Genomic DNA, 12776 nt, shown 5'->3' with positions numbered 1-12776 from the left:
TGTGAGCCAATCAGTGGATTAATCCTCTGATATGGATTAACAGAAGTTAACTGTAGGTAAGTAGCATGTGACTGGAGGAGACAGGTCTTAGGGGTCCTGCATTCGGGGTGAGCTCTCTTTCTCTCTCTGCTTCTTGGTACCATGTTGTGAGCTGCTTTTCTCTGCCATGCCCTTCTGCTATGATGTTCTTCCTCACCTTAAACCCAGAACAACAGAGTGAGACCTCCAAAACCATGAGTACTAAATAAGCCTTTCTTCCTCTACAGTTGCTCTTGCCAAATCTTTTGATTATAGCACACACACACAAAAAAACTGACTAAAAACCGAGGAGGAAAGATAGTAAAGGATTCAATAGGTTGTATCAAAACAGAAGAAGTAGTAAGTTCTAGTGTTCTAAAACACAATGAGGTGACTATAGTTCAAAATGACCAACTATATATTTTTAAGAATGGCTAGAAAAGAAAAGGGGATGAAAATGTTAATCACCCTGATTTCATCAGTGTATATTGTATAATATAATCAACCTCATATAGATGTACAATTTTGTGTTAATAAAATTTTTTAAGGTTTGGCCATTCAAAATTCACAAAGTTCTTGGTGACAGAGATATTCAAAGAGATCATTAAGATCAAGTTTACTGTTTTCTCCATATTGGGTATACTTATCCTCCATTAGCATTCACCCCAAACTTCCAGTAAAATCTACATATACAAATAAGAAAAAAAGATTTAATCTATATAAATTTTTGTTAAAAATTGTTTTCCAGAGAGAATTTTAACTCAATTTTAACTTCTTGACTAATATGCTATATTGCACTGTCAAACCATTTATGGTTTTTAATCATATTTTATTTGAATTATTTTACATAAATCAATGTTATTTTCTGTTTCAATTTTGCCATGTAGTAGCATTATTTTTGACTGCATTACTGTTGTAGCTTTGATTTTGAGGCCATTTTTATCAAGCACCCAAGTTAATAAATTAAAATTTCACCAGAAGCTTAAATCTTCCTTACATTTTACTTAGTAACACTTTGTATGTAGTGCATAGTAATTTTATTTTGTGGCGGTCATTTTAGTTTTTCTGAAATTTTTGCCATTTTCAGTTTCTGGCATGAGGTTATTATTTAGAAAATACTATGACTTTCAATCATAGTCACTGTTCTTTGTGCCATTTCTACAATAATATATGTATTGTCAAAAGGGTAAAATTCAAATTAGTAATATTCTTATAAGAAAGAACTAGCAGTTTTCATCATATATTTCAAAATTACTCAAATCTGCAGAGGAACAACTGACCATAGTCAAACTGTTAGGGTCCTATTTTACCAAACCCTATTTGTTCATATACTAGAAATTCCAGACTCAAAACAAACCTCTGTCCTTCTGTATTCTATCTTACAGAATGCAGGACCTTCCTCCGCCCATTTATCTAAACCAGAATCTTGTGCACATTAATTCATCCAGTGTCCATTCATTTACCTTCCAAAACACTTATGGAAACTTTCTATTAAGAGTACTAAGTGCTAAACTCATTCCTGGTTCATCTCTCTCCATACTGTCCACACACATACCATTAGGTCTCTTTATTTAATACTTCTCAAATATCTCTTAAAATTAGAAATCATTAAGCATACAAATAAAACTTTGGGCACAGTAAATATAAGAATAGGGGAGAAATAAAATCCTTTGGCTTACAACTGAAAATTTCCATTTCTATACAACTAATTTTCCCTAACTACCATTTCTCCATTTATGAAGCTATGTTATTGCATAAGTGTACTTCAGTGTGTGGGTGCTTCAATTGTTATTGTTTAAGTGGCACATTTGCTTTACTTTGGATTCCCAAAGTGTTAGAATGAATATAGATGTGGTTATATATCTGAATACGGAAACAGCGTTCATCAGAACACTGTGATCTGTTTTTTCTGCCATGTTTCACATTGAGAAACCTACATAAAAGTTTCTTAATATTGCCCATAAGGTAATATATAGATTTTTTCAATGTATAGGGTAACAAAGTAACATATTCCTTGAACCATAGCTATTTAACACATTTAATTATTATTACTCATGATAGATGTATTTTAAGTTTTGCATTTGGCTTTTATTATATCATAATGTCAATATTCCATTTCCCTGCCCAGTTAGCTACAATTCCCATTAGGAATTTCAACTGCTGAGTGTGGAGCTCACTTAAATTTTCACTATGCTTGTTTCTCAGTGTGAGATGCTATTTGTCCAGGTGTACCCTGTTTTGCTGTTCATTTGTGTATTTAAAACTCATTTTACTTAACTCATAGAGCTTTGTTAATGTTTTCTTCAATTTTTATTTCAAAGAATCACTTCCCAAATAATTCCAAAACTTGACATTCTTGTTTAATTCTAAACCACATGGGTATAAAATCATATGAGTTGAATTAGGGGGGGAAATCTGTTGAAACCTATCAAAATGATTTTACTTTGTTTCTTAAACTTCTGCTGTTGTATTTATGTGAGCCTGGGGCCTAATAATAAATGCTTTTCACTTACAGATGAAATTAGTACTCATGGAACTTTTGCCAAAGGCAACTTAAAAAAAATCCAGAAAAAACAAATAAATAAAACCTCTTCCATACTCTTCCTTATCTGCCTTACCAATTCAGTTCTACCAAAAGACACTTTAAAATGAACAAATGAAATCATATCCCAGGAAAAATTTAAACATATAACACTTCTCAACCATCTCCCTCTCCCGAGTTAATTTTACCCAGAGTCAAGATGAACAAAGACATACTATCTTTGTGTGTTCAGTGATTTTACAATGACTTTGCATTGAAGTTACACCTCAATTCTGATACCTAGCACTATTCAAAGGCTTACATGCTGCTATTCTCAAAGTCAGAAACTGGCCATTCACTCAGGAACAAAGACCCATGGTGCTGTTCCTCAGTCAAGTGACTGTTCTTCTGTATGTTCTGAACAGCAATGGGACCAGCTATGTCATAGAAAAAGCTGTAATTTATATTTTTCTCTTAGGTAACAAAAAACAAAACTACTCAGTGAATAAGGCTTGAATTTGATCTCCTTTTCAGGAATATTGAAGTGGTTTGGCTAAATAATATTAAGTTATAAAATAAGATTATTCAAAGGCAAAATTAAGTAGAAATCTGTATTCGTTTTTTGGAGCTGCCATAACAAATTATCACAACTTTCTGGTTTAATACAATAGAAATTTATTCTCTCACAGTTGCAGAGGCCAGAAATCTGAACCAGAATGTTGGCAGTGCCATGATCCTTTTGAAGGCCCTAGAGAAGAAAATTTCCTTTGCCTCTTCCAGCTCCTGGGGCTCCTGGCATTGTTGCCTTGTGGCAGCAAACTTCCAATCTTTTCTTCCACCTTCATGTAGCCTCTCTTTCCTGTGTTTCTGTGTGTCCTCTTCTTGGCTTATAAGGACCCCATTTATTGATTGGAAGTGTACCAAGTATCTGATTACATCGGCAAAGACCCTATTTACAAATAGGATAATATTCTGAGATTCCAGATGGATGTGAATTTTGAGGGAACATTCACTATACAACCCATAAAACATCATAAAAGAAATAAGCAGGAAGAATTTGCAAATAGCATCCACAATTATTTAGAATACACTTACAGAGGGTTTTAAATGTGTCCACAAATTCTTTGATACTCTTATCTTTGAAAGATGACATCTTAATTCATTTCTCTTGTGCTCAAAGCTAGACTTAGAGTGTACTTACCTTTAACAAATAGAAAATATGAAGCATGACTACATGCAATTCTGGAGAGTAAATCAAAAGTCATTAGAACTTCCTCTCTCTGGGAGTTAGCTTCCCTGTTGTGAGCACACTTAAGTATCCTATGGAGAGGCCCTTGTGGCAAGAAAACTGAAATCTCCAACCAAAATCCACAAAGGAATGATGCTTCTTGCCCATGCCCATGTGATATGTCATCCTGAAGTAAATCTTGCAACACTGTGGAGGCTCCAGATGTCTGTAGCCCTTGACAACATCCTGACAGGCCCACATGAGTCATCTTGAACCAGAACCACCCAACTAATCTGTTCCTGAATTCAAGACCCCCAGAAACTGTGAGCTCATAAAAATTTGTTGTTTTGAGCTATGGGATTGTAAAGTAAATTTTTGCCAACCACGGAAAACTAATACAGTGCCTAACATGATAATTTAACCAATATTTTAACAATGTATAAAATTTCTTTTATATTTGAAACTGCCTTACCCTATATCTTAAAAATAATTCTATAGATACAGTTGTAATAACAGAAAAAATATAATAGGAAAAAAATCATCCAGGATCTCACTATCTTAACACATTTTTTTCCTCCACCTTTCATTTTAATCCAACTCAATCTATTAGCTTTATAAACATATGGTAGGTACTTTTTCACTTTGTATTACATCATAAGCATCTTTATCATATTACCCTGGTAGGCATCATAATTATCAATGTTCAGTGACTCTAATTGCTTACTCATTTTACTGCTATTGGATAATAATAACATGTATTTGAATGAACATTTTTGTGCATATTTTTCTATTGTCATGGATAGATGTCCATAAATTTGATTAAAGTGTCAAAGACTGTAAGTATTTGGATATATCTTGAAAGGTACTGCTGTTAATATCAATAAAAGGTATAAATGCTAAACTTCTTAAAATATTAATATATTTATGGTAAATAAAAGTACCCTAAGATTAAGAACATTGGATGCTGGAGAGGGTCTTTTTTAACTTTTACAACTCTGAAAAGTTTGAACAATTTAATTGTGGTCTGAAAACCACTCTTCAGATGATGTTGTTTTCTCAGCTGTCATATGACACAACATCAACAAACCCTAAGATAAGTCATGACAGATGTGCCTGTAGTACTGTAAGTAGCTTACCTGAATTCCCTTTAGAGATGAAGCACCCATATAAAGAAATACTCCATATAGCACTGGCATGGGAATAAACTGTAAAAGAGCAATTAGAGAAAAGGCACAAATTATTTTCTAATACATTGGCATGCTGTTTTTCATTTAGCCGAAAGTGGGGGTGGAAACAGATACAAAATGTATTTTTGAAGCAATATAATACAGAACCAGAAGACATGGATTCAAATCAGACCTTTAGGACTTTGGAAGCTTATGTAAATTATTTAAGCTCTGTGCATTAGTTGTTCACTATCTAAAAAGCGATGATAACAATAGGGTTCTTATCAATATGTAATAGGTGAAAAACTATTTCAGAAACCACATCATGCACAATAAATAAGAGTTTAGCAATTATTAATATTTTTATTTAACAATAAAAAATAACTGTTATGCAACTTAAAAGACAATTTAAATTTTATTTCACAATGGCAAGATATTTGGATTAAAAGAGGAAGAATAGATCTTACACTGAAAAATTGTTCCTAGATTATAGTAGATATTTGTAATCATGTGTTGTTCATACTATCTCTTTTTATTGAAATAGCTCATCATCATTCACCTTTATAATTACTTACACAACATGAATTAATTCTTGCAAAAATTTCAGTGATTAAATACAAGTAAACTTGTGAAAATTATTAAATAATTCGATTAAAATTTTCAAATTACAGGCAACTAAAATGAGTTATAATTTATAGTGAAATTAACATTATTCAGAAATATCTGCCAAATTACATGACAAAATAAGTACTATGTAGTGCTCTTCAAAATGAATTAAAATATTTTAAATGTAAAAAAGTAAGTATATGTAATGATGATGTCCATGCAATAGTTTTATGGAGCACTTAAAGTATAAAACTGGATATTTGACCACAAGCATGGTTATGCTCATGTCTACACAGCTAAACTTATAGCAGGTAATATTAGTTGCTAATATAACTTTCCATTGATAAAAAATCAGAAATTTCAGTTTGTGAAGTACCCTAAAAGTGAATTCAGGTCACAGTCAATCAGAAGTGAGTGATGTTTTTCCAGAGCTTGATCATCATTTCAAAGTTATTATAATAGTTTACACAATGATTTTTATTTTGCCATTGAAAACCTTTATATATCTAAGGATTCTAAACTATAGGACATAATTTCTTCCCTTCTTAGTTTAAGAAGAATTGCATAAATATGATAAAAAAAAATTCATCACTTTCATCACATTCCATACAATATTTGTAATATGTTCCTTAGATTCAAGTGAAATCTTTAAATATGCATTTTCTGCTTTCTCTCAAACTCATAAAACATTCCATTACCTTCAGAATGCTGGTCATAAAGACGGATGATCCCATGAGAATAAAAATCATAAGCCCAGTAACCCTTTGTTCCCGAATGCCAAGAAATTTGGGTTGTTCTCCTGGAGCTGAACATTCTGATTCCAATTTCAGGCTGTTGACATGAGTGATGGAAAGGACCGTGGCAGCCACAAACCATGGCAGGCCCATGATGGAGCATACTCCAAGCATGACGGCCACCATTAATAGATCCAGATGGTACCCACAACCTTTCTGTTAAAAAGATGAAAGAAAAGGAACCATCAATAAAACAGCTAAAGGATGGCCTGATTGTGAATAGAATCCTCATCCTGATAATATCCCAAAGGCCCTCCACAGTGGATCTTCTCCAGGTAAACTCTTAAACATTTTTCCGTTTGCTCTCTGATATCTCAGTGGGTGGCTTTTCATTGGGAAGAGTAATATCATAGAACCAAGGCTCCCTTTTTATGCTCAATTTATCTCAATATAGTGTGATCTAGTTCAAAAAGTTTTTCTTTCAGCACTAGAAAAATATCAGTCTTTCTTAAAATGATAGTTTTTATATTTTCTATCTCCTCTGTATTTCCATTCTGATGTTACTAATCTCCTCTGTATTTCTATTTCACTATCATTAACCTCCAGGTGTTGCAAATTTAAGTGCTCCACAGAAAGTTTAAGAAAGGAAAATAAGGGCTGGGGATGTGGCTCAAGCGGTAGTGCGCTCGCCTGTCATGCGTGCGGCCCGGGTTTGATCCTCAGCACCACTTACCAACAAAGATGTTGTGTCCGCCGAGAACTAAAAAATAAATATTAAAAAAAATTCTCTCTCTCCTCTCTCCCTCTCTCTTAAAAAAAAAAAGGAAAATAAGTGGGATAGATATGAGGAGGCTGATATCAAATAGGTGATTAGGTCCATTCTCTGAGGGAGAACTTGAGGATGGGCAAGAGCACTGCTCCCTCTCTCACTGGGTCCTGCAGGAACTTAAAGGGTAAAACCTCTGAGGTAGCAAAGAGTTGGCCTATTTTATGTTCCAATTCTTATTTTTAATTGTGCAAAGATACCACTGCATCAGAGGCAGTATAATAAAGTGGTTAAAAGAATAGGTTCTGGAGACCAACAGCCTGGGGTCAAATGCCAGATCATCCAATGACCTTAGGTATATCTCTTTGTCTATTGTGTTGCCTTTCTGAAAACTGATGATGATAACAGAAAGCACATCACTGGGTTGTCATGGGAATTGAATTATTTAGTTTTGCAAATCATTTAGTATTATGTATGATCTATGGAGAGCACTCAATGAACATTAAGTACCATTACATTCTAGCAGTTGGACAACACATTTTTCTTTTGTACTCATTTTGTTTCAATGCTCCTCAATAAAACTATGTTTCTTAAGAACAGATAATCTGCCATATAATTTCTCAATATTTCACAGTTTCTAGCACAATAATTAACACACATGAAGTAACCAATAAAAGTTACAGATTGACTTGTTTTAAAAGGAAATATATATCATTGAAACTTCTCTTAGAATTAAACTTAATTATTTTAATTATAAAATAAGTTATAATAGTTAAATTTGGTCTGACCATGAGCAGCAGTGACCAATTCTTCAATAAAACAACTTTGGCCTTTTTGGAGGCAGTTTTGTCAAACTACAAGCAGTTTGTAGTTAAAACAAAAGCTCACAGAGTCTAAAGTATGAATCTTATTTGTTGCATATCTGTCATAACAGCATTTTCTGTTATTTTGTTTTGTTAATTATTTTCTTTAAAAAAAAAAGATTCTCAAAGTTACTGGTACTTCCTTTCTTTTTTGTTTATCCCTGCTAAATCATTAAAAATGACAAAAGTGGGGGGGGGGATCCACCTAACAGCCCCCCCCCCCCCCGCCACATCCCCATATTGTCACCAGCTCAGTGATGCACTTCCTTGAGTCAACTGATATCTGGGGCAATGCTACAGTTCACTAAAATGTTCACTAGAACTATGTTCCTGATGGATATGATTCTGGAAACTTTCTTTTGTAAGCAATGCAGGGAAGATTTTCATTAAAAGATCTGGAAAATGGGAAGAGAATCCTGGTGTCAGCATAACCTAAAAGGCAGTAGGAAGGTGTTTTACTAGGGCTATAATGTGGTCCCTTGACCCTTCTGCAAACATTTTGGAAGATGTGCTTCTGTCATATAGAACTTAAATTTTGATTCCTTTAGAGTTTGCCCTAAGCAGTTCCAGAAATGTTTTGTCTTAGGAACTGAGTGACAATGATAAAGGCGAGTGAAGGATCTACCTCCTTAAGGCCCTAAATCTGAAGGAGTGGTTGTGAATGTGCCCCTGAAGCTTGTAGCAAAGCTGTGGTGCTGCTAGGATGAAGGATGTAAGAAGTTCTGGTGGCCACAAGATGAACATTAGAGTCTAGTTTGTGCTTTTAGTACATCCTGGACTTGCTCAGGAACCATGTTCACTACAATTTAATAATGGGAGGAAGATCTTCCTTATGATGGAGATTTTCTATAACTCCTATTGAGTGATTTTATAATGTGATACAATGTGAACAGTGTAATTCTGGATTGGTGAAAATGGACAAAACAATTTTTTCAGAGGGAATAATTTCCTTTTAAAATTTAGAAAGCTAGCTTTGTTATATACAAATATATCATAAAAAAATAAGACAATTTCCCCCTCATTATGCCATACAACAATGGGGGCATCTTGATTTTATGCAAACCAAAGGAAATAAAGTCGTTCTGGCACTTCCACTAATTAATCAGCAACTTTATTCTTGCCTTTCATTAGAAGTGCCTTTAAAAACTTGGTCTTTGTAACCAAATTATTAGCTGATAGGCATGCCAGCCAAAGGGAACTATCCCTTTGTCAGAGAGAGAACTCTGCACCTTCTAACATATTTCTGTAGACTTTTTTTTCTCAAATAAAGACAGAACTGGAGTTTTTATTCTCACATTCATCCATGAATCACGGAAAATGGACATATGGGAGGAAAAGGGAGCATAGCAACAGGTGATGCTACACCAGACCCCACTAAAACCAACATGCAGCAAGACAAGAGGCCAGCCAAGAGGACCATCTGATACCCAGATGCCACTGCTGAAAAAATTCATTTCAAAGCTTGGCAGCAATTTCCTGCATCTGTCAAGTTAACCACATAAAAGACTATAGATTGACATGAAGAACCAGGCTGACAAAGAGGGCAAAAAAGAACATATCAAATGCCATAATCATCAAGAGAATGTGGTGCCAAATGAATGTTGCAAACGCATTCATTTACTCAAGTGATCTGGGATTGTATTGCTGTTTATTAAAAATGATGTCAAGAGAAGCCTGAACTGTCTACAGAAACATGTAGAAAAGCCCATAGTTGTATCTTAACAGAAACTTTCTTTTCTGCAAGATAATGTCTTTCTCTTTACACTTTCTGAGAGTAAGCTTAAAAAAAAAAAACAAAAAAACAAGCTGTTACTTTCAATGCTTTTTAAAGAGATTCCATTAACCTATGCCTATCCCACTTCTCTGAGGAAGAAACAAACAAACAAATATACAAATGCTGGAGATGATATGGATTTATATGTATAACTCTAAGTAATATACATGATACTTTTCATTTCAGATTTTCACACTTGCAGCTTCTTTCACTCTTCATATGATCCAAAAGATTATAAGATGCAATGAGTTAGAGTTTTGCTTATTTTGTTCTCCCTCATTCTTATTGCAGTGAGTCACTTAGCCAGTGAGTTAGGCTTAGCCTATGTAGATCAGCAAGGTTTGTATATGTAGTAACACTCACGAAATGATTTTTTTTTTTTTACTGGCATGAGAAACATTGTCTAAAAGAAAACTAACTACTAGTTCTGATGCTGAAATTGAAAAGATCTAAAATATGTTTGGAAGAGATAAAAACAAATTAATTCTGGAGTGACTTAGAGTTATGATATAGACTTAGATAATAGGATGTAGAGTCTACAAGGTGCTTGGTATATTACTAGAAAGGTACAGTAACTAGAAAACAAAACTCATTAAAATTTTTCAGGGAATGTTCCAACCAGAGCAAAAATGGGTTTTCAGGTAAAAAAAAAAAAAAAAAAAAAAAAAGAAAACTTATGAAAGCTGGGATGTGGTGAACTTGTGGTCTGGAAGTATATTCAAGAAACATTTTTTTGTGTGTATGTGAAAATGTGGTTCAAGCCAAAGTCAGGAATCTTTGCAAATGTTTCAGTGAAGCTGCAGGAAGGGAGAGCGGCCATGAAACCAACTGTTTTTCTAAGTAAACAGTGTTCTAAGAGGTGATATTTTTGTTGTTGTTAACAAGAAATCAGCAGCAAAGCAAAGTTAAAGAAGACAAGGGTTATAGAACAAAATTAAATGTTCACTGTGGATAAATCATGTATCAATTGGAAGAAACTTGCTTTGAAATTATCTACATCCAAGAAGGACAGGGTGCTCAGGCTCAGAGTAACCAAGACCCCACTGACTCCTCTACTGATAGCAATACCACAGAGCTCAGAGTCAAGCCAGACTTGCTCTGATACTAAGTCCAAGTTTCTGATACTAAGTTTCTGATACTAAGGGGTAAAAATATGAACCTTCTGAATACACAGTTACTTATTTACATAATACAAAAAGTTTAATTATGTAGCTTCAGGTTAATTTCAGTGACAAAAATATTAAATGTTTTAGTTCTGCATTTCCATCCTGTCAATGCAAGTATATGAAAGGACCACTTGAAGAATGTATTACTATATTATGGTTATTCTACACTGTGTGTAAAAGAGGAGAACAGTATGTAGATTTTGGAGCTGTGATGTTGAGGGCGTACAATAGGCTTATGAAGAATGAGGAGCAAGAACAAAGGCTAGGCAATTCATGAGGTTGAGAAACCTCAAAAGGGCCAGGATACAGAATGGCTCAGAAGGTAATAACACAGAAAGCAAATCCTCATTTACTTCCAGTTTGTTTTAATATGACTCCATTAGTACTTGGAGAAAATACTGTCTGAATCAGTTTAACTAATAACCTACACACAGGGTAATATTTCAGCAAAATCAATGGAATTCTACCCTTATTATAAGGGCTAAAGCAAACTTCTTTTGAAAGGTAATCAATGACTGAATGGCTTACTTTCTGCTTACAATATCAGTCTTTTAGTTTATTTTTTAAAAATGTCATGTAATTATATGCCATTACTAAAAATGAAAAAAAAATTACATTGCTGAAATGGGATGATCTCCACAATAATATTCTTCCATGAAAAAAAAATGAATAGATATGGTAAGAAAATACATACTTAAAGCTGGGGCTGCAGGGTTTGGGCTCAGTGGTAGAACACATACTTATCCTGTGTTTGATCCCCAGAAAAGAAAGAATGAGAAAGAAAGAAAGAAAGAAAGGTGGACAGATGGAAGGAAGAATAAGATAATATCTACTTAACTATATATCAAAATGTAAACAATATTATCTCTAGACCATAAAATTATAGTGTTTTTCAACTTTGTCCTTAATTTTTCATATTATCTGATTTTAAATCAAAATCATGTTTTACTTTAAAATCAGAAAACAGAGATGCTTTCAGTTTTTTAAAAAATAAACAGGTGTTTAGTATAAAATGTTTTCCTACATTTTAGAGAATTGCAGGATAACACAATGTTTAACATAATGTTCTAAAACTTGTTTTATAGGTCTACTCAAGTAACTATGTAACATTATAATAAAAAGTCCTGGTGATGCTTGATTTTGTATAATGCTGATATTTTCAAGGAAATGTTTTAAAATTATTGATATAAAAAATGACACTATTAAAGGCTTCTCAGGAGGCCGAGGCAGGAGGATCCAGAGTTCAAAGCCAGCCTCAGCAACAGTGAGGTTATTATCCAAAGTACAGGTATGAAGACACAAATTGATGTGAATATACTGTATATACAACCAGAGATATGAAAAATTTTGCTCTATATGTGTAATAAGAATTAGAATACATTCTGCTGTCATATATAAATTTAAAAAATCTAGAAAAAAAGTGAGATGATGAGTAACTCAGTGAGATCTTGTCTCTAAATAAAAATGCAAAATATGGCTGGGAATGTGGCTAAGTGGTCAAGTGCCCCTGAGTTCATTTCCTGGTAACAAATAAATAGATAAATAAATAAGGAGAGTTTTAAACCAATCCATCTAAACTTATGAGAGCAAATTATTTAATTTTAAAAAAAATTTCCTGTAAATGGGATAATTTTACTTCCTTCTTTCCTATTCATATTCCTTTTATTTCATTCTCTTGCCTGATTGCTCTGGCTAAAATTTCTAGTACTGCATTGAATAGGAGTGGCAAGAGAAGACACCCTTGTCTGGTTTCTTAGAGAAAATGCTTTCAGATTTTTCACAATTCATAAGATTTTAGTTGTGGGTTTATCATATATGATTTTTTTTATTGATGAAGCATGATCCTTCTAAATTCTTCAAAGCTTTTATCATGAATTTTATCAAATGCTTCTTTGCATCTCTTGAGGTTAATTGATGTGTTAATGAAAACAAAT

At 33.5% G+C, this 12776-nt stretch overlaps 1 protein-coding gene across 13 annotated transcripts in view; it reads right to left on the bottom strand.

Annotated features, from left to right (window-relative positions):
• Slc4a10 (solute carrier family 4 member 10) overlaps positions 1-12776 on the bottom strand; it is a 279064-nt gene that overhangs the window by 20842 nt on the left and 245446 nt on the right. For 12 of the 13 annotated variants that reach the window (XM_040294372.2, XM_005315743.4, XM_040294371.2 and 9 more), the window contains 2 exons: positions 6238-6489; positions 4904-4972 (listed from right to left, as the gene is read on the bottom strand). In XM_040294372.2, the coding sequence (XP_040150306.2) occupies positions 4904-4972; positions 6238-6489 (321 nt within the window). Of the gene's footprint in view, positions 1-3197; positions 3489-4903; positions 4973-6237; positions 6490-12776 lie in introns of those variants that run through there. The other variant, XM_078017496.1, reaches the window with a different exon arrangement.

The sequence above is a fragment of the Ictidomys tridecemlineatus genome, chromosome 7 (genome assembly GCF_052094955.1).
Source record: "Ictidomys tridecemlineatus isolate mIctTri1 chromosome 7, mIctTri1.hap1, whole genome shotgun sequence".
Lineage (NCBI taxonomy): Eukaryota > Metazoa > Chordata > Mammalia > Rodentia > Sciuridae > Ictidomys > Ictidomys tridecemlineatus.
The sequence above is the reverse complement of the archived record's forward strand: the minus strand, read 5'-3'. Positions and strand labels throughout refer to the sequence as shown.